The following is a 22,546-nucleotide window of genomic DNA, read 5'->3' as shown; positions in this document are numbered from 1 at the left end:
CCTCTGTTCTGCCCTACTGTCTGTGCCCCGTTTAGCCCCATTTGTGAATGGGGCTAAATATATATATAAATATATATAAATATATATATATATATATATATAAATATATATATATATATATAAAAATATATATATAAATAAATAACATTTGTGAATGTTATCTCTGCATGCCTAAGCAATGGGTGCTGCAATCTGTTTATTTTATGTGCCACTAGAAAATTAACTTCAAGGAAGACTGGAAGCTGATTACCATCCTTGTTGGAGGCAGCGACCTATGCCAGTACTGCCTGGACAAGGTTTGTATCTCTGAATCGAGGCATTTGGCAGGTGACCAGCCCTGGAAATATAGCCTTTCTCTCTCTCAGGGAGCCAAAGTTCCTCTTTGTTTAAGAAGTGCTTAGAAGTCCTGCCCCTTTCATCTGTATTGTATCAGAAACAAGTACACAGCTTTTAACACCGGGGCACTGCAGCTCTGGAGAAATGCGTTTTTTAAATACTGGGAACCTGCCCATACTGAACAAAACACCAAGATTAAGATGAAGAGCTCTCCCTGCTTAACTGGACAAAGCAATCAGTGTGGTATCTTAGGCATGTTATGGGACACAAGTGAAGTCTTCTGGAAAGCATCTCCACACAATAATTACTGAGGATGCCCAATTCTTGCTTCAGAATGACACTCAAAATAATATCAGTTTATAGTGAAAAACATGTCTTTTCTTTAGCTGTCAGTGGTCACCCCCTCTGAAACAGTTCATGTAGCACAGGTTGGGGGTCTGGACCCAAGCTTGTTGAAATGACCAGGTGCTTTTCTCTGTTTTGCTCTTTACTTTATAGGCTGCTACCTGGAGCCTTTGTCCCCACAGCTACATTTCTAGAGCTACAGTCACAAAGTTGTTTTGCTTATGGGCTTTGTGGGGTCTGACTGCCTTCATATCGGTTTCTCCAGACTGGCAGTTTGAAAAAAAAGATGTTGTTCTGTTCATAAGACAATGCAAAATCCAAAAATGTGATCAATATAGTCATTATCAGGGAAAGGCTCTGGCAAGATACCTCAGGATTTCCTACAGAGATTAGGGGAATATATTAATGACATAAAAACACAAGCACTATATAACCTCTGTACATGGGCCAATAAACTTCTTGATCTGGAAATATATCTGCCAGCAAAAGAAAAAAGGAACGTTAAGTTGGTGTATCTTTTCACAGACCACCTTCTTGGTTCATTAAAAAGACTGATTCATTTTTTTTTGTAAACAGGAAACCTATTCGGTGCAAAAGTATATAAAGCACCTTCAGGACACTCTGGATATTTTCTATAAGGAGGTAAGCTTTTCAGATACCCTAGCAAGTTATGTTCCTGGCAAGTACACTGATGTTTTTCTCACCTCTGACAGACTGTCAGTGATTATGTTTCATACAAGATCATCTTTCAAATAGCTGGAGTCAGACTGTTCCTCCGTGCTGCATTTCAACAACTGTATTAGCTCATGCCCTGAGAGAGGGCTGCAGTTTCAGAAAAACTGTGTTTCACCATATTTATGCTGTGGACCAGACATACCATGACCCTACAGCCAGTTTTCATGGCTAAACCAACCATAAACAGTTTCATTTATCCTAGAGCAAATGGAAATGTCCCAGGGAGTGAAGCAGCATTTCGGCTGGTTTGTACTAGCTGCTGGAATTTTTTGGCTGACATCCACTGTATGTCTCCCTCCCCCTCCTTTTATACATCATCCTTGCACATGCCACTGGCTGCAGCCAGTGCAGTTTGCCCTGACTCCCTGACCTACGGATGGCACTTCTCCCTCTTTGTAGTGGTATCATGTTCTGTTATTTGTAACATGTCTGTATGTCTGGTTATTATAATCCTTGCAGCTCCCAAGAGTCTTTATCAACATGGTGGAGATGCTAGAGTTCTCTGGACTGCGTCAAATCACAGCAAGCTCTTCAGAGTGTGCTTTGAGAGCAAAGTAAGTGAGCAAAACAGCTCTTTGCTTAGAAAGTGATACTTTTTTGGCTCAGTCTCAATTTCTACAGGAGGACATCCACACTGAGCTTTCCAAGCTTCTTGCATTGCTGCCTTTACCGGATGCACTAATTCTCATCAACTTTCTATTACTTCTTCCAATATTTCAACTAAAAGGCAGAGTGGATAGCAGAGTTATCACTTCTCAGCTCTAAGGCAGCATAACGCAGCACAAGTCAACAGTCAACATATGATTGTTGTGCTGCTGAACTTTGAAGGCTATTTTGCCCAGCCATCCCCTGGTCAGCAGCACAGGCTGACATCCCTGATGCCTCTCTTTGTGCATTACCTCTGGTGCAGGCTGGGCTGCATACAGCAGAGCACAACCAGGAACTGCTCCTCACATCTAATGAAGGAGACCAAAATCTTAACTCAAAGAAGGTCGAGGGACTTTATTTAGAAAGCAGCAGTGTCTTTAAAGGCATCAGAATGGACATGAAAAGCCTCTTTAGTCTTGCAGAGAAAGGTGTAACAAAGACCAGTAGTTGGGAGGTGATGCCAAATGAATTCAAATTAGGTTAGGCACAGATTTTTAATAATACAAGTGATTAACTACAGGAACACACTGGAAGAGAAAATAATGAATTGACTATCTTGCTTGATGTCTTCATATTCATTCCAAGGACATTCTTAGAATATAAATTTCAGTGAAGCACAAGTTATTACCTCTTGTTATGAGGGTAACATAATAAAACAGAGTGGTGCGAGGACTCAGACTACATGAAAAATTTGTCTTTTCTAAGTTCAAACTCCCAGATGTCTAAAAATCTGCTGTAAGCCCATTCATAGGGTGGGTTTTCTTCTTATCCTAATACATGTGATTTCCTGCTAATGTGTGGCATACTAAACACTTTTTTGTTTGACTCAAGAGTTGTGGATCCTGCAGCTCTTTCTGGCTGCAACAGGTGTTTATTTTGAAAAGTAAGTCAGTAGAGATTTTTCTTTTCTGAAGTATCTGTCCACTTGTAAGCCACTGAGGTGGCTCTCCCTTCTGCATGTGAGCTTTGAGCACCTATCCTGAGCTGCTTGAACAAACACACACTGCCAAAGAACTGTGAATAGGCTATTCTAGACTAGCTTTTAATTCTAGTATTTCTTTCATTGAAGGAAAGTTTGCCCATGTTTCTTAAACCCAGAGGAAAATTCGTCTGAATTACAAGAAATTAAGAGAGTTAACAGAGATTTTCAGGTAATGCTTTGATTCTGTAACTGGTCATCTTCACTTGTGTCTCTTTGTATTGCTTCCCTCACTGGCCTTCCTCTCATGCATATCTTCAGCACTACAGAGAGGGATAACTGGAAAAAAACTTGGCTACAGCCTAATCAAAACCCTACCCAGCTAACCAGTTAGTAGCAGTGCAAGTCTTTCCATGTTGCCTTACGATTTGACCTCAGTTCTGAGCTGGATGCAGATGGAGACCAGCTCTGTTTCCAACTGCTGTTTCAACAGCCGAAAAGGAGTTAGTAATGATGACTGCTTTGTTGATATGTGTTTGTCTGTTATGAGCCCAGTGAGTAGCTCACATGAATTAACATGTCACTGCAAGAGTGACAAATGACCTTGCATCAGCTGTTTCGTGAAACAGCTTAGCAGAAAAAATTAAGTAAACCAACCATGGGCCAGCTTAATATCTGAGAGTAACTTTTCATAGCCTCAGGCGTAAGATTCACTCAAAATTAACAGAAGCTATAAATAGCCACTGGAGCAGAAGCTTTTTCCATCGATGTTCTTATGAATACAGGAATCACTGTATCAGATCACATTATGTTCTCCATTCTGGCTCTGGCAGTGGCTGTTGTCCAACGACTCTGACAAAGCTCAAGAAATTCACCCTGGAAAATGCTTGTATAAGCCTACTAGAGGGGTCATTTTTCTTAACTAAGGAAGATGGATTAGGAATGTTTTGAGATACCACTGGGAGCATTAGCATTTGTAGCCATAAGATGGCAAGTTACAATGAGATGGGGTTTTTTATTTGTATGAATGTCTGTGACCATAATTTTTGAAAGTGGCAGGTAATTTTTCAATGTTTAAGTTTTATTTTAATTCAAGCACACCTTTCTGAAAAATCAAGTGCACTTCAGCCTCAAGTTGGCATTCTGGACTCATTTGTCACTTCTAAAAATGTTAGCCTTATTCCTCTTTTTAAATTTTCTGTAAATTTTAATCTCATTGCAATTGGGCAGCTTTGGTTTCTATCAGTAAGGTTTGAACTACTTTTTTTTCTATTTTTTTCCTTTTTTTTTTAATTAAGCAATCTATATCTTTTATGTCTTTTTTTTTCTTTGAATTAACCCAGCTTCTGGGCATTTTCCTCATGAAAATCTCTTCACGAACCAAATTATTTTCTCAGCTGTTTTCTTGACTGCTTTATAACATTTAGCTGGATTTACACTAACGATTTACGGCTTCCTACACTGAAAGATGTGTAAACTGCATGTTTCTGATAGCTGACAAATGTTAGATGAGACTTGTGAGTAAGTCTTCTGTTCTCACTACTTCCACTGCATCCAGGCTGAAGCACTGCAGCTGATCAACAGCGGTCGGTACGAACAGCGGGAGGACTTTGCAGTGGTCATGCAGCCATTTTTCCGGAACACCTTGTTGCCCCTGGATAGCGTGAGTCCTCTTTTGCTTTCCCATTATGCAAGGGCCAGTATCTTGATTTCTCTTAAGCCAGTAAGATCCATGCCACAAAGGATTGTGTTTTCTTCTCTCTGCACGGTCTAGTGGCGCAGCGTGGAATCTGTGGGTAAGAGTGAGAGAGGAGAAGACAGGAAGTCTCACAAGAAGGCAAGAGGATTCACAGTGCTGCCTGTGAATCAAAATGGCTTTAGGAAACATTCATAGTGTGCACCCATAAACGAGGCACCCTCTAACTTCCTCTAAACTGCATGTTGCTTCCCCTGTTGAGGCGGTTGGTTAGCATTCACCACAGTTTCCCGATTTAGGTTACGGAATTTGTTCAGGTTTTCTTCAAATGGAGAGCAGCACTTGAATCTGTGACTCATCCAAGCCTAGAAACAGGAAGCAGCCTTTGAAACCAAACACTGATTCTCCTCCTTTTCTCAAGCCTTAGCATTATGTATGCTGTGTAGTTTGGGATACAAATATCCAGCATGAATCCTGGTCAAAACAACCCAGTTTTGCATAGTACTGATCCTTTTTATGTACCATCCGCATTTTTTTTTTCTGGCAGCCAGAAGATCAAACAACAGTCACCATACAGGTAGTGATGAGGCAAATTCCCCCTAAGAGAGACATTTGCCACAGCTGGATAAGCCCACCATTTTTATTGTTATCTGAAATTCAGCAGACATTTCAACACCTGAAAGATTGTAAGTCTGAGTCACAGAAGTTTAAAAAGCAATAATAAGCAGTTTTCTATCACTTCTGTACAACATGGAATGTGGGTCAATGGCAGTGTCCATATAACAGCTGTGACTGTTGGCTTAATGACAGGTTTAGTTTTGTTATGAAAATTTCTCTGTGAAGTTGAGCAGGCTACATTACACAGAAGGTCTCAAGGTGCAGTAATCAGCCCATAGTTAGGAGTACCTGAGTTTATTTTTTACCTAAGTGTGAAAACATGAGCATATTGCCTTTAGGAAGATACCAAAATTGTGAAGTGGGTATACCAAGTACAGTACACTATTAGATATAGTATGTCCGATCTCAGAGATTGAAATCTGATGAGAAATACATTTTTGCTTTTATTGCAGACCAGCAAGCCAGATATAAGTTTCTTTGCTGCAGACTGCTTTCATTTCAGTGTAAGAGGTTATGCTGAGATGGCCATGGCTCTCTGGAATAATATGGTAAGGGGTTACAACTTAGATCCCTATGTGTTTGTGGTAGCAGCATCTACAAAAGATCATGAGAAAGGTGTCTGAAACAAAAGAGTAAGCAAGACATAAAACTGATATCCTAACAAGAGGGGGTAGCTCAACTCTGAGATTCTTCTCACTCTGCATTGCTTAGGAACGTAATCCAAAGTGATCATGTTGCATGAAACAGTGTAAGCCTTTGCTCTTTCAAAATGGGAAGTCCTGAGAGTCTTAATATAATGAAAAATTCCTTTCTGATTTGGTAAATAACTTGCATTAAAACAAAAAGTCAGTCTGAACAGTTAAACATTCAGTTCTGTAGGTTTGCTGAAAATGTCTATTCAATAAGCTTGCCCTTCTTCTGTGTATTCTATTAGGTATTTTATTAGGAAAATGTATATGTGACTGAATTTTTGCTGCCATTAATAGTGTGGACATGTTGTACCACCCACTCTTGTATCTGAGGCAGTTTTAGTAGAGTCACTAAAAGTAATGGGGGGCTGAAATTAAACGTATGATGCTTGTAATCACATTCCATCTGTCATTTTGGGGGAGATGATAGCTTTCAAATAGTGTTGGAAGAAGGTGTAAGAGGCACATGCTAGACTTGATAACTCCAAGGTCACAGTTGCTTTCAGAAATGTTTCCCCATGTTGGAAGGAAGACTATGGCATTTTCATACCACAGCAACATTTCCTCCCCTTGTCTTGTAAACACCAGTACCCAAACACATTGTGCTAGCAGAACTCCTGCGTTCCTGTTTGTACAAGAAACAAGCATAAATGGAGGGGAATTTCTTTTCCATCCGAGTAAAAGTTTGAGCAAGACAAGAAACTTACAGGATACCCCAGAATGAGCTTGAGCAGAAGGACTGGAAAACTCAGGGCAGGAATCTGTGCAGCTGCCCAGTATGGCATATGAGCTGCAGGTCCAGGGTTATAGAATGTACAATGTACACACATGCTCAGAGTAATTGATTTGTGCATGCACAGCAAATCTGCCTGTGTTCCAGCAGGCTTCCCTGTCTGGGACTCCAGGTGACAGCAGGCTGGTACACTTCGCTCTGCTTCTTAGTTTAAACAGGGCTAATGGTGGGCCAGAAGCTCCAGGAAAATGTAGAAAAATTCAAATTGAGCATGGCTGAGGGTTTCAAGAAAAAAAAAAAAGAGGCAGTACCTGGGCATATGGCGGTCTTAAATTGGGTTTCTGTTGCCATGTGGTATTCCTACTGGCCATTACTCATTCCTGAATCACCATCAGTCTTTTTTCCTATGCCACCAGTGTTTTTTTCTGTCCAGACTGTCATTCATTTCCTACGCGTATAAGGATATTGACACAAAGCTTTCTACTGAGGTGGCAGGGATGGGGTTCTTACTGATGCAAAGCACAGCTATTCCCTCCCATAGAGATCTGTCGGTCTACGCCAACTGAAGATGTTACTGTTTACTATTTAAATCTCGTTCTTGTGGCACATCCCTGCTTTTCCCTCGCAGTCCTTGTACGGCAAGGCTGTGCAAGCTTACTGTAAGGCGGTATTGTTTCCCTGTTCCCTGAAAAGCTCGGCAGGCTGCAGGCTTGTGGCCAAATGACACGGATTCTTGTCAGTGCACATCAAGGGCCAGACTGTGCCTGGCCACTGTGTGGTTATGCAGGGTTTGGGATGGCTTACGGAGTCTCTCCTTTGCTGTAATGTTCTTTGCCCTTTTTGCTTCGTGCAAAACAAAGTGTGCTCCTGCTCTCTCAAGTCAGAAGATTCTGGCGTCTTAAGGGGTTTCCACTGGTCCCAAACCCACCTTGTCAGGTCTTTGGCCAAGATGAAGAGACACATGGACAGAGTTTTTGGCTTGTGTTCTGCCTCCATGCTTGCCACATGCTCTAGAGGAGCTGTGGGTTTCTTCCAGAACTTGTCCTCTATGCTCATGGACTTGAGGATACTGTCATCTTCAAAGCTCAGAAGCTAATGCTCCTGAAGAACAGATTGCATAGAGATGAAGTAAGCAAGTATGGTTACAGAATTTTATATTTTATCATCTTTTGTCTGGGCTCTGTGCCAGAATCCTTACCAAGTGCCCTGGCATGGGAAGAATTACAATTTTCTACAAATAACCAGTTGCCCTGCAGGCAGAATGCTGCAAGATATGAGCCACGCATCATACAAATAACTGTTGTTCCCTTTAAGGTACAAAAAACCGACCAAATTCAGTCTTCACTGCATTAGCTGGTGGGTGGGCCAAGTGATTAGGAGTCATAAAAGAGTCCATCAGGACCCTACAACAATCAGCAAAACTTGGCATCCTGTTTTGCTTCTCATCTTCTCTTCACTTGCTAGCTTTCTTCTCTTCCCTAGTTATATTTTTCTGTGGTTCATATCTTTTTATTTTACAGTCTCTGCTAGCTTCTTTCTATTTTTAAAAATTTTTTATTAAAAATGAACTAAAGAGAGAAAATATTCCCTGTGTTTCCATATGAGAATCTTACGGATGGAATTAGTTTTTTCCCTGTTGTGTTGGGCTTGTTGCTGTATTGTTTCTTTTCAGCATACAGCTGACACTTTAATCTCTTGAGGACAGTAAATGCTTTTATGGACAACAGCAGAAGCAACAGCTGTCCTCTGTGCTGTATTCCCAGAGGTGCTGGATGACAACTTTGCAGTTCTCTGTGGACCAATCTTGAAGTCATTACTTCAGGCATGTCCATACAACTGCTGTAAACACTTCGATTAACGTGACTGAGCAAGCCTCTACTCGTTAGCTTAACTATGGCAACCGGTGGTATGTGCACTCCTAGCCAAGCACAACTGCCTGCTATTAGCCTGGGCATATTTTATGTTGAGTTGGAAATGGGCTCGGGGTGAGCCTGTGGTCAGCTATTGCAACTTAGCTGACAACTGATAGTATAAAAGGCTCTGTTTAACTCGCTTCTTGCAAGATTGTGAACCCAGCCTCAGCTAAAACTCCCAGGGAATTTCTTGTCTGAGTGAAGACTGCAAAGGTTGGCGCTGTCCCATCTTCTCTCGGTATCTCTGTCATTTCTGAAGCAACTCCCATCACCGTGACACCTAGGCATCTTTCTTTAAGTAATGTGCTAAGTCATATGTCTAACATCTGTCATGTGGGTTTTATCCTTTGTGGTTTATACTGCCAGTTGAGATGAGTAATGGCAGAACTGGGTGTAATAGTGAACTACTTCGCTTTAGCGGAACATTTAAAATATGTTGTATTCAGAGCAACGCAAAAGGAATAAAGAGTTATCCTATTCCTTGCTTCTGAGGGAGTTAGTCTGCAGCCAGTACGTTAGATTGTCAATGTCTTCAGTTCATGACTGTTAAAATGTTTGCAAACTTTCCTGTGCTCCTTCTACCACACTTCTTCGTTACTGCAAGCACCAAAAGATTGGATAAGAAGGTGTAACTGTCTGAGTCAAGAGAGTCTGAGAATAAAAAATTCATCATTATGTTTAACATTGCTTTTTCTTCTTCAGCTGGAGCCAGTTGGTGAAAAGCAGACTTACAACAACTTTACCCATGACAGATCAAAACTCAGGTGTCCAAACCCTGTAAGTAAAGGTCAAGGTGCTCCCTCCATTGATTATCTCTATTCTTCTCCTTTCTTCACACTTGTAAAGCTCTTTAAAAGAGTATCTTTGTGAGGGCTACAAACAGCTAAAATATACTCTTGTTTTGTTACAGACAGGGAAATCTAAAGATTTAAGACAAAAAACTTTATCCTCACTGGAGTGTAAAGCCTCTCATGAAAGCCAGTTCTAATGAGTCTATGTATTTCCATTTGGTTATTTGCAGCAAGGAAATTGGGAAGAGATGCCACCACTCCTGATTATGAGGTGGCTTCTATTATGTGTTCTCAGAATTTTCAGGAAATAGAGCAGGAGAATGTTTGGGCTAAGACAGAGAGAAGGCAAAAAGAGCAGATTGTCTAAAGAATGGGCAGTGGCCTATTGTTGTAATACTGCCCACATTGAGTGGTCTGTGGTCAATAAAGCCTTTGCTCTCCCTTTGTAGGAGAAACCTTTTCTCTCCACGCGAAGAAATAGTGGATTTGGAAATTCAGATCTCAACTTGGAGAAAACAGAATCTTCAGTCCCCTACTGGGCTGTCATTGTGACTGCAGTAGCTGGGGTCTTGGTGGGTTCTTTACTTGGCTGGGTTGTGTCACGAAGAAGAACCAAGAAGCACCAACGTAAGGCTGACACAGAAAACAACCTTAAAACAACCCCTCTGTAACACAAGTGGAGCAAACATCTTTCTCTGACAAGGGTGCTCTCTGGCTTGACACAGAGAGCAGCAGAATGAAAAACCTGTTGGATATGAATGAAGCTTCTTGGTTGCCCAGGGATTTTTGGGCCAAATAACATTGATCAGTAATGTACTGTAGAGTTATCTTCTGCACACCAGTCGGGTGGAGGATGAAGTTCAAAGTCGGCTGTGGTTTCACATCAGCTGGCAACTGAGTACCACACACCTGCTCACTCAATCCCCCTCAGTACCCTTCAGTGGGATGAGGAGGAGACCTGGAAAAAGGTAAATCCCATGGGTTGAGATAGGAACAGTTTTAATAACTGAAATAAAGTAAAATGTAATAATTGTAATGAAATGGGAAGTAACAAAAAAGAGAGAGGAATAAAACTCAAGAAAAACAAGTACTGCACAATAAAATTTCTCATCACCTGCTGACTGATGCCCAGCCTATCCTTGGTGAGTAATCAGCCCCTCCTGGATGTCTTCCCCCCGTCTATATAGTAAGCATGATACTTTATGGCATGGAATATCCCTTTGGCCCGCTCAGGTCAGCTATCCTGGCCATGTTCTCTCCCAGCTTCTTGTGCTGTCAGAGCGCAGGAAACTGGAAAGTCCTTGGTTTAGAGCAAGCACTACTTAGCAACAACTAAAATATTGATTTGTTATCAACATTATTCTTGTACTAAATCCTAAACACAGCACGGAACCAGCTATTATGAAAAATTCTAACTCTATCCCAGCTGAAACCAGGACAAAGGGTTAAAAGCTTTTTCATTCTGGGGTCCAGTTCTCTGTTTCATGAATATTGCTCAGGATGTCGATTGCACAAAGCAAGAACACCTGTTCACACATCTTGGCTTCTTAATTGTGCACCTGTCCTTTTCTCTTATAAACCTGTATTTAAAATGTTAGAGACAAGTCCGTGATTGCAACCTGGTGTTCCACAATAGTAAGGTATAAGTGAGCTAAAGAGCAGCTGCAATTTCACATGTTAGATTCCAGCAAGACCATTGCTTTGAAGGTGCTAAGGTGATTCTACATGGGCAAGCACAATGCCATGGAAACATCTTTAAGCTAGCTTCTGAGGAACTTGGATCCAGATGGCATTCCTGACAGAATTGATGCCTGGAAGTGGCTGCCTGAAAAGAGAGGCTAAAGATTAAGAGAATAAAAGGAGGTATTTATTTGAAGGGCCTTCAAAGGTACAGCCTGGGCAGTCAAAAGACCACACCCAAGATGGACCCTGGGTCACAGGTTCTTCACAGTTTTTTAAGTTTGGTTCATTTGCATACCAGGGTTAATTCTCCAATTATAATTTCAGTTAATGATGTAATTACCCCAAGTTTGCCCTCCCCCCCCCCCCCCCCGGCTTTAGTTTACGCATTTTGGGGCTGGGGACAACACGGTGTCCTTGAGTTGAGGCCCAGAGAGGGTTTGTCATGTCTGACCAGCATGAGAGAACAGCAGCTAACAGGCTGTATGAAGCTTCAGAGTTACACACTAGAGCAGTACAGGATTTGAGAAATATAAAAGTTAAAAGCTAAGGCATCAGAATAACTGCAGGCTCTGTACCCCCTTGGACTCCAGGCTCCTCCCATCTGGGATTGGATGTGGAGCTGGGCCATACCTGTCACTTCTCCTCCAGGGCTAAATAGCCCAGGGACAGTCCTGTATCCTCCTGCCCTCCCCTCTCTGGGAGCTGGTTCCAGAATGACCCTTCCTGTGATGAAGGAATTTCCTCACTAGCATGTAGTAAGGGGGTCTAAACAAAAATGTGGTACCTGCAAGCCACCTTGGCTTAACCCTTCTTATAGGACCTCTGTTGAGTTCAGGTCTCCCAGGCTGGACACTCCACAGCTATTATCTGTAGAAGAGCTTGCAAAGTTGTTTTTCACTTTTTGGTTTGGTTGGTTTGGTTTTCTTTAAAAATTCTGATCAGGAGTTGAGAGATCATCCTTTTTGGAAATTGGATTTTCCTTGTTTTAAACCTGCAGGCCAATTCATATGATCTATTAGTACAAAAGATAGTTCACATGTTCCACATGATCTTGTTTCCCAATATTTCTTTTTTTCTATGTTAAATACTTTACATTTTAATTTTATTGAAGCCAAAGTGAGATTTGCACTGGTGCAGTTTTTTGTGTTGTACTACATTTCCACTCCAGAAATGCAAATGAGTAGAAAATTATAATGTTTCCAATAAGAAAGTGTTCTGGGTTTCCTAAATTTACTATTATGCACGCAGAAGCTGTTCAGACTCCTCTTCTCATTTCACTCCTGTCATTGTCCTTGCTAAGGTAAAAAGAGCTGGGCAGAGTACAAGTTACATAGTCAGGATTCAGAGGCTGTAGTTGCTCTCAGCTCCTCTTTGATCTGCTCTCAAAGGTAGGGCTATTAACAGTAGGACTTTTATTTACCTGCGTCTTACCCACAGATGTGTGTCTGTGATCTCTACAGGCAGCACAAAATGGGGATATATTTAGAATGTAAAACAGAAGCACTTGCATCTTGTTCCAGTGCAGCACGGGATGCTCTTCCTGTCCCTGTCTTCACTGTGGGTCATTAAGCATCTACCTGATATTTATTTAGCTTGGGAAACGGAAGCAAACATGGCCTACAACCAAGGGACAAGATTTCAGTCTATTCCGTAGCACCTACACCTCAGACACATTGGGAAACATAAGCTCATGTGAGGAACCAGAGCAAGTATCCGAAGGCTACTATCTGTTCTCATCCCTAAATGCTGTTCTTGTGGATCGTCTTCCCTACTGGGAACTTTGATAGCCACTGCTCATACAACTCTTGTTTTGGGAAGAAGTAAAAAGGTAATAGTTCTCTACAGAGCCTTTCATCAGTACTAGGTATCTCAAAGAAACTCAAGAACAGTAGTTCAGCGCTGATATACCTTTCCAAATCATGTGTGCATGCAGGAAGTGGCATGGGAGTCCTGGAGCATGAATTAGAGTCACAAAATGCTGCAGCCTCTCACATCAGGCTTGTCCTGCCTAGAGATGGGTACAAGCACTTCTTGGGTTTCATGTTTGTGCCACCTGCTAGAATAACTAAACATCCCCTTTTCTTACTTAGGATGAAAACTCTGTTCTAAATTTTAAGACGTGCAGCCAGTTGGGAAGTGAGAGGAAAGATGGTTCTTAGCATGGTTCTTAGAATCCTGAAGGATTCTAGAGTGGAAATAATTCTTGTGCAGGAGCCTGGGTGATTCTGCTTTGGAGTGCACTTCCCTGTGGCATTTAGCCCTGTAAGGAATGCTGCCATTACTGATGCTTTTGGGAAACCATCAAGCTTAAGTTATATTGGCTCTGTTCTGCTAATGCAACAGGAGACTTCCCCTACTTTCTGTAGTTTTGGTGTAGCTTGAATGCAGGAGCTGGAGCAGGAACTGGCAGGTTTCTTATTTAGTCTATGGAAGTATCTTCTGGCATCTTTCTTCTGTAGACTAAAGTATGTGATGAACTGCACCGGCATTAAAAAAAAAAACTCAAGAATTGTGCAGTTTGCAGCTGTTCCAGGAGCAAAATTATTTCCGTGAAGATGTTACTGCTGAACATTCCCTCCATGCTTATTAAGCAAAGGTAACATTAATCTGGAATGAATGACAACTGATTAGGTCTGGATACTTTGCATTCAGTATCACATTAAATCAGGCAGTAATCTTACCTGTCAGTTGTCCATCCCTCTTTTTTTTTCTGTAATGACATGCCCTTGGTTTCAAATGCCCTTATGGCATTTTGCCTCAGTGGATGCAGAATAGACAGATTGCCTACTGAAGCACAAAAGAAGAGAGGCTTAGAAGGAACTTCAACTCCGTATGGAAAAATGAATTGGTTGCCATTTTAACCAAGAATTTTGCTTTGCCCAATGGTGGTCTTGCCCACCACTGAAAAGCACCTCTTCTGTATGAAGTGATTGTCTAACACCTTGAGAAAACAGCCTTTATGAATGCTCCCTCTGGAGAAGAGCCACAGCTCAGCCTGCATGAGTGGCCACTGTCCAAAGGACCTTTGTGGCTACTAGCCAACAGCTCAGGTTGTCAAGAAGGACATTGGGAGTAAATGTTACAGTGTTCCCTGGTCTTGAGAAATAATCTGTTCTTCAAACAGGGAAGAGATGAAGCCTGACAAGTGTTGACAAACATTTGCCTGCAGCTTCAGCAGTTCTGGAGTTTAAATTCTGGCCTTCTTTGTTACTGCTGAGGGACATTCCTTTCATCATGGTACAGTGCCTGCATCCTGCTTTGAAAGGTCTAGGGTCAGTTTGCCTCGAAGTCCAGTTTAGGTGCTCAGTGAACTTAGGGAAGAGCGGGAAAGTTCAGAAAAAACAACTGCAGAGAATTTTGCGTGGCTTTGGAGACTGCTAAATGTTTCCTCCCACCACCTTCTAGGTGGTGAGATGTGCTAATGACAAATGATGTCATTTTAACGGCTAGGCAGTATGTGATAGCCTGGGACATCTGGGCAAGAATTTTGTTACTTTGAGGGATATTTAGCTAAACTGTTGAGCTGAAACCACCCCACCTAAAGAAAGGAAAAGCTCTGGATTTTTACAACTCTTCATTTTTGTGATTCATGCTCCCCGGAGTATTTAAAGAATTGCTATTGGAGGATCATAGGTTTGCAATGCTTGCTCTTCCTGCCCTCCCCCCACCTTTTTTTTTTTTTTTTAGAAGGAAGGTATCTGGGATTTTGGGACCAGTAGGACAAAAATTCTATCCATAAAGTAGTTCATATATTAATTAAATAAAACAAGTTTTCTGGATATCATGGATCCTTGAGCACAACAGGGAAGCATGCTCCTGTGAACTATTGTGTTAAAACTAATTCTGTTCCAAGGACCCAGTTTGCTCAATCAGGGCCTGAGAAGCATCTCTAGCAGGAGTCCAGGAGTCTGTATCTAAAAAGGGGGAGGTGGAAGAAGGAGAAAGAAAGTCTGGCACATTTTAGCTTATCACATGCTGAGTATCTTCCATTTACCTGTCCTTGCCACCACTTAACTTTGGTGGACATCAGATGTTTCACTGTCTTTCTGAGAATGGTAGATTTCTCCTACTCATTTTGAAAATTATTAACTTTAGCTGCTTTTGATGACCATTACAGCACAAATGAAAAATTGTTCTGGTTTTGACCACTGGAGACAACAGTACCCCAAGGGAAAAGACAGAAAAGCACAGGGCTTGAGCAGTTTTAGAAAATAAATTAAACACAGGTGAGCTTATTTAAGGGGTGGCTGGAACTACTCAAGGGCTACAGGAAGTTTCCTTATGTCTTTCCATTTCTGTGACCTATGAAACTGTCACTCATGATGAAGTCATAACTACATTAAGTTCACTGAGAAAATGTCGTTTGCTGAACTGTGTGGGTTTTCCCTAATTGCAGGCCTTCAGCAGGATTGGTAGAAGCTGGGTATGGAAATGTGCTAATGTCCTCTGTTGGATGAAGTATGGGATCCATGAATGTGTTTCTGTTGTAGAGTGTTTGTAGTTTCCAGGCCTTCTTCTTCCCTACAAGAAGGATTTAATAGTCCCTTTGGACTAGGGGTGCTGCAGGGACATGGTTCCATGAGAGGCAGTCAGGAATTCCTGCTGCTGACCCTGGAGTGAGTTATTTCAGCTGGAGAAACCAGCTGCTTCCAAACATCTAAGAGTGCTTTCTCACTGGTGTAAAATTATTCTGGCTATGAAGAAAAGGGGCGTGATACCTTCAAAGTATCTCTATCATAACCATCAAAGATTTTATAAAAATTCCTTTTGGTGTTAAAAACTAGCCATGGAGGAAAACCCTTTAGCTACCATTTGTGTTGCTTAGGTGACACAAAGCACCACCTGAGGGCCCCAATGGGCTTAGGCAGTGATAGGAGATAATCCCCAACTTGAAACAGCAGCCAGGGTTGCTCAGCAGTGGCTCAATTTAACAACGGCAGGGAAGCTGGGCCTTGTGTAAGGGCTTCACAGTGGGTGGATGAGGCAGAAGGTACTTTCTGTGTTCTTGCACTGGTTAAAGACACGGGAATTGCCTGGTTCAGCAGCTCTCCACCCATGAGGGATTTACCTACACAGGTAGGATTTACCCACAGGTTGCCCACAGGTATCCTCTGAATCAGCTTTCAGACCAAAGTAAAACACAGGAGTTAGGAGTAAGTGGGGAGGACACAGCTGGGATAGATTAGACAACAAAAATCAAGGTTGCATCTTCTGAAAGTTTCTAGATTCTCTCTCTCCTTAGCTGTCTCAGCAACCATCTTATATTACTTCAACATAGACTTTGGAACCCTCAGAAACCTTGCCTGTCTGCAAGTACAGCCTCTAGGGCCTGGGTTGCAGCAGCTACTAAACATCCCACAGCCAAACTGAGTGACTGTATGAATCATATAGTGTCCCTGAGTATTCATCCCAGACCCTCTGGGGATCAGAGGCGCTGACACACCCAGGCTGTGCTTCCCAGACAGCCTCAGGTGGAGGACAGACAGTGAGATGCTCACTGTAGGCAACAAAAATAACACCTCCGGGAAGGCACAAAAGCAGAACTTCAGGTATCTAACTGCTTTGAAAGTCTAAACCCAGAGTTCAGCGTGTACTCTGGAGAAATGACGTGGGACTTTGTGGAACATTTTTAACAGGATTAGACACACGTATTGCATCACTGTGTCATCTGCATAAGCTGCTTGTGCATCTGAGCTGAAAATGCCACCAATGCCACTTAGCCTTTGACATAACATTTATCTATCACGTACTTGTTTTTGTGGCGGGAGCTGACCTTTTCCTGCTGCTGCTCCTACTGCAGTAGCCAAACAATCTCTTCACCCTTTCCCCTACCTGAGATACCCTTTTGCCAGAGCTACCAGAAATCTCTGGTACAAGGTGAGTAAATAAGCCAGCCTGACAATTAGGACATTCCTCTGGCTGTTGCTTATTCAACAACAAAAAACTTAATGCATTTGCCGAAGCATCATCTAGAGAATTTCACAAATGTTTATGAGGGTAATTTGTGTGTCCTAACATTCCTGTGGGATAGCCTTATTACCCCCCAACTAAAGATGATGAAATTTATGTGCAGAGGTGAAATGATGTTCTCCAGGCTACGTGGTGAGTCAGTGACTGAGCAGGAGATTAAACCCAGCAGTCCTGGCTCCACAGACACAGCCCAGTTGTGTAACCACTGCACAATTTATCACTCAATCACTAACACGGAGCAACTGGTGGCTCTGCCAGCTTAACGCCTGTTTTTCGCCTTAGATTGAATGCAAATACGGCAAAATATTGGCAGCTTGTTCCAGGGGAGAGAGAGGGGTGGGGAGCAGCGAACTCCACTGAGGATCGGGTCCGCCCCATGCTCCATTTACACGCAGAGACACTGAGCGCTTGGCAGCGCTGTGGTGGCAGCCCGGGCCGAGAGGATGGCGGGGTGGGGAATGGAGACGACCGGGAAGTTCACTGCCCTCCCATCGTGCTCCCGCTTGCATTCCACACCCAGTAATTAGCTGACTGGGTTCCACCTCCAGCCTGCAAGGTGCAAGGCTGCAGGTTGCACTAAGCTCTGAAGGGATCCTTGCACACTGAGTAGAGCAGGAAGGGTCAGGATTTTCAGGGATCCGATCTCAGATCTGTTTACATGGTGGTAGTATGTCCTCCAGAACAGAAAAAAGTGGATGCTATTGAGAAGAAATTAGGTTCATGAAGTGGAAATTTTTTATTGTGCTGTTGGTCTGTCATTTTTTATTTGATGAAAGAAAAATGATGGGGAAAAGTGGACCTAAAGTGAAAGTTTTCATTTCAGAATGTTATTTCAAAGGCTCTTTAGTTTCAGAATATTTAACAATGCAGGATGTTTGCCTTTTGACTTATTTTCCAGTTGAAAGCATATAGTTGAAAAATATTGCTGATTTGGAACCTTTTGATTTGTTTATACTGCCATCCTGACTTTTGAAACGGGAACTTACACTAAATCATCATCATGTCTGAGGAGGAGGAAAAGTTGTTTCTTTTGAATAGTTCCAGTAAATGCAAAGCTGTTATTTCAGTGTTTAAGGGCCATTTCACTGCCAAACTAACTCCAGTATTGATCAACATGAGCTGCCTCTACCGAGTAATTTTGCTAGCTAAGAGAGTGACCACAGACCAAAACCACTGTTGTGCGCAATCACCATCCCTGCTGCATGACAGTACCAGTTTGTAGTTGTAAAACCAAATTATCAGTAGCCATCTCCAGCAAGAAACCCTGCAGTGTAATTGTTGGAGCAGTTGGAGCATGTGTGTGACCACAGTGATTGGTTAGCCTTTCCCACTGACTCCAACCGCAGCTTAGAAATAAAATAAAAGTCATGGAAAGAGGGAGTTTGTGGCATTCCCTGTGCTGCTCAATCCTGGGGAAGGGGAATCTGCTTCAATAGGAAGCCTGGTACTGTCTGTGCTTATCCTCTACCCCAACCATGGAGTTGGGGAACTGCTTTTGGGTGTCTTCCCACCAGACCATTTTTGGCAGAAACCTGTAGCTTTTTTGAGTTTTGAAACATCATAACTTTATATTAAACAGTTGTGGGTTGAGGTGAATCTTCTTGATGGGAAACAGGGTTGTCCCTGCAAGTTATCAAATCCTAAGATGTTATTTACCCATGTGCCCTCCTTTGGTCTTCCTTTGAGCTGCCCCAGCTGACTGTTTGCTATGATAATCTAATTATGATTTAGTTTGGCCCAAGCTCCAGCTGCCTTCGGTTTCTTTTATCTCACTGAACTGGGCAAGCAGAAGTTAGATGTTTCAGAGCCTGCTCCCTGTGTGAAACCGAAGGAATTCAGAAGTGTATTAGAAAGGCATTAGCTTGTCCTTTTCCCTCTTTTTTTTTTTCCACTGGAGCCCATCCAGATGGAGCACAAACAAGGAAAGGATAAATGCAAAACGCTCTGCCACCCTGAAAGCACTCGCTGACGTCAGCTTTCATGAACTGGCACTTTAATCATTGCATGGGGAATGTTTCTCTCTCCCTCTGCAGCCTCCCTTTGGATTTCTCAGTGCACCAACATTAGCATTTATGGCAAGGAAGATTTATTTTCTTTGCTGGATAAAAGGGTAGTAAATTCAGAATGTTTTCACAAGCTGCTAGATGGAGAGCTCTGGAGACTTAAAATCCTGTAGGCTCAATCTAGGTGCATCAAGGGCAGCAAAAGGGCAAGCTTCTTCCTGGATGTATTTCCACTTGCATTAACAGCTAAACTGAAAAGCAGGGGACTAGTCCATCAGCATACACAGAGAACCTGTCAGCTTCTCCAAGCCAAACTGCACAAAATGCTTTCAGGGACGAAAAAAGTATAGGGTACCAGATGCAAGGGACAGATCAGCCAGGAATCTCCAAAGGTCTTCTTGAGGCATATAAGCTAAATTTCTCAGAATTAAGCACTGAAAAATAGCAGACTCATTTTCTGTTCATGTGTCAGGCCTCAAAGAAGCACCTTGCTCTCTTCCTCTGCCCCAGTCTTCCTGAGAGGACAATGGGTCATTGCACTCTGACCCCCTCTCAGAAGAGCCAGGAGTGATGAACTCACTAAAGTGAGTGAGGAGCATTTTAAGCCTGATGAGGAAGAGCTCTGTGGAAGTGCCTTGCATTTGTTGTTATCCTTCTGCTGGGATTGAGCATAGTCTACTCCTCTGCATCTATCACTGCCTAGTTGTATTTTCTGTATTTCCTCCATGTCCTTCACACATGCGGGAGCATGTGTGAAGCAGGAGTAGGATGCAGCCATCCTTTCTTGGCTGTTTGCCATAGGTGGGCCCAGAGATTAAATTCTCCCCCCCATACCCAACATAGTGGCCATCACAACACAGAAATTCAGGGCAGTTCTCAGCATAGCAATTCTCTAAGGATTTTGGTCATTATGGTGTGGGAGGTTACCTCACTCTATACATTCAGAGATGTGCTGGGGTGGGGGGGAAAATGATAACAGATATTAATGATGCTAGCAGGCTCTTGTCAATATAGATGCAGTCAGCTGGTTTCATCAGCTGCTTTCATTAGGCTGCCTGCTTCACAATATAGTGGTTTCCTAATTACAGCCTTCACTTCACACTCTGTCTGTCCTCCACGGTCCTGTGTCATCCAGTGCTGCTGCTCCCTTTACACGTGCTGGAGCTCTCTGCAGCACAGAGCTGTCTCAGCGTTAAGGCCCCACTGGCCTGTGTAATTAAATGAGGATTAAAGATGGATTTGCGACAGCTACATTCCTATTTTTACCTCCTGCATGTTGTGGCTCTTGCTTCGTACAAGGGCCTAGGTGACTAAAGGGTTGCAGACATTTAAAGTACACATATACATATATGTGAATATATGCACACATGGATATGTGTATATATATCTCAGTTAGTGATGCATTTCCCAGGTGTCCAAAAACTTCTGTAGTGTCATGTAAGAAATATATGAAAAAGATAGGGAGCAAGTAAAGATTGTCATGAAAGCTAGTATCCACTTTTAGTCTTTCTCCTAGCTCCATCCCTCAAACACACAAAAAAAGCCACGTGAGAACTACAGCTATTCCTTCCTACCAACCACACAGCCACTGTATTTTAGCCTCTTATCTTTAAAAACAGATACCCGCTCTTAGTCACCTTCCCCTCAAGAAAATCAAATTTTCTCCAGTTGAGCAGCCAGCACTATCAGCTCAACTCAGACCATCACACAGCATGAGATGTGTGCTTGAAAACCCTGAGAGTTTGGGGGAATTTAATAATTAGTTTGATGTGCTTTTTTATTTATGTTTTTTGGTTTGGAGTGCTTGGTTAATGTTTTCTAAACTTTCAAGGCTGGAAATATTTTTTACTTTTAAATGGGAATAGGAATGTTCATGTAATTACAGATTTGCAGGAGCAAGAGCTGTAGGAATCTGCACCAAATATTGTGAAATTCATGATATAATCATCACCGTGTTCCTGACATCAGTTCAGAATTTGACTGGCTAATACTGGAACCCAGTTTTGTGTTCGTGGTCTCTCTCAACCTTCTGCTTGCTGGCCAATTTAAAATGCAAAGTTGTTTGAAATGACCACTCTGCCCCTAATCTAATATTTTCACATTGCCTACTGCTTCCTAGAAGAGATTTGATGGTACAGCTCTTCCTGCAGTTCTTTTAGCATAGGCTCACCTGGTGCCCACCAGCCTTTTGCAGATCTCTCATACCATTCCCACAGAGTGAAATAAACTACATTTACCAACCTCATTCTTTTGTCATTAGAAATACATTATAAGTACATTTTTGCCCATATAATACCATGTCGTTTTTCAACACACCTTGTTGGATATTGCTATACTGATTAGAATTGGACAGGAAAACAATAACCAATTACAGCTATAGCAGGCCAGTAAAAAAATACAGTTCTACAGAAATTCATGTTTTGCAAAGTTTGGATGGTGGTGAAGTGTCTCGCTTTCACTTTTGGGGACTTTTTAGAACAAATTTCTTTCTTCCCTATGAAATGTTTGTTTTCATAAAGACACAAAAACTCCATAGGCAGACTCGAAAAAATTGTTTCTGCATTATGATCAACCCTAAACAATTATTTTCCAGGGGGTTGCAACATTCAGATTTATTACAGTGTGAAAAGAAAATGCATTCCCAACTCAGCATTCACACAAGATAGGTCTTATCCTCCAATAAGCTCTGTTGGTGGCAGATATTCTTGCTAAACTGGCACCATTCTGCTCAGAGCTGGTAGCAGCAGAAGTAGAGAGTGCAACAGTACCTTTCTGATGAGGGCAGAATAGCTGGTGCAATTGAGGTCTTTGGGTTGGATGGGACCTTTAAAGGTCATCTAGTCCAACCCCCTTGCAATGAACAGATAAATCTCTATCCAGATCAGGCTGTTCAGAGCCCTGTCCAAGCCAGCCTTGGATGTGTCCAGGGGTGTGGCCTCTACCATCTCTCTGGGCAACCTGCTCCAGTGTTTAATCCCCCTCATCATAAAAGAGACTTCTGCAGTGTTACGATTCTCCCCCAATATTCAAGCTGTTTAGACCAAAGGCTGCCAAAATTTAAGTTGCTAGCACCCAAAGTAGCTTCTGCTGCAGTGCTGAGCCTTTGCCACTTTCATGGGTTTGTGGCACCCTTTGGGACAGAGGCCATGGTGAAGGAGCTCAGGCAGATTCTTGTTCAGTTTTCCTGCAGTACTAAGTAACCTCAGAAACACTTGATGACTTTACTGCAGCCAGCTGTGACTGTGTAAACAGTTATCTAAAATACTGTGTCCTGAAATACCCACGTCTTGATCCAGGGAAACAGTCATATCCCGTTGCTGTGCAACACCACATAATCAAGGGAACTGCCCGGCAGGTGACAAGCATGGTGCCTTCTGGAGTCACATGGACCTAAACAGGCATCACTAGAAAGCAGTGGAGAAGTGGTTGTCAGCATTTCTACCCTTACTGACTCCTGCTGGGTAGCT

General features: G+C 42.4%; 1 protein-coding gene across 2 annotated transcripts in view; it reads left to right on the top strand.

The window, feature by feature from the left end:
- The window catches only part of PLB1 (phospholipase B1), a 79,726-nt gene extending 69,182 nt beyond the window's left edge, over positions 1–10,544 (top strand). The window contains exons 51-58 of one of the 2 annotated variants that reach the window (XM_042051737.1): positions 216–296; positions 1,258–1,323; positions 1,876–1,970; positions 3,134–3,215; positions 4,542–4,646; positions 5,750–5,845; positions 9,335–9,409; positions 9,873–10,544. In XM_042051737.1, coding sequence (XP_041907671.1) covers positions 216–296; positions 1,258–1,323; positions 1,876–1,970; positions 3,134–3,215; positions 4,542–4,646; positions 5,750–5,845; positions 9,335–9,409; positions 9,873–10,094 — 822 coding nt within the window. In that variant the 3' untranslated portion in view covers positions 10,095–10,544. Of the gene's footprint in view, positions 1–215; positions 297–1,257; positions 1,324–1,875; positions 1,971–3,133; positions 3,216–4,541; positions 4,647–5,749; positions 5,846–9,334; positions 9,410–9,872 lie in introns of those variants that run through there. The other variant, XM_042051738.1, reaches the window with a different exon arrangement.
- The last annotated feature ends 12,002 nt before the right edge of the window (positions 10,545–22,546 follow it).

Source organism: Corvus kubaryi, unplaced genomic scaffold, assembly GCF_017639235.1.
Source record: "Corvus kubaryi isolate FWS band 111438036 unplaced genomic scaffold, C.kubaryi_AGA036_p1.0 76, whole genome shotgun sequence".
Lineage (NCBI taxonomy): Eukaryota > Metazoa > Chordata > Aves > Passeriformes > Corvidae > Corvus > Corvus kubaryi.
The sequence above is the reverse complement of the archived record's forward strand: the minus strand, read 5'-3'. Positions and strand labels throughout refer to the sequence as shown.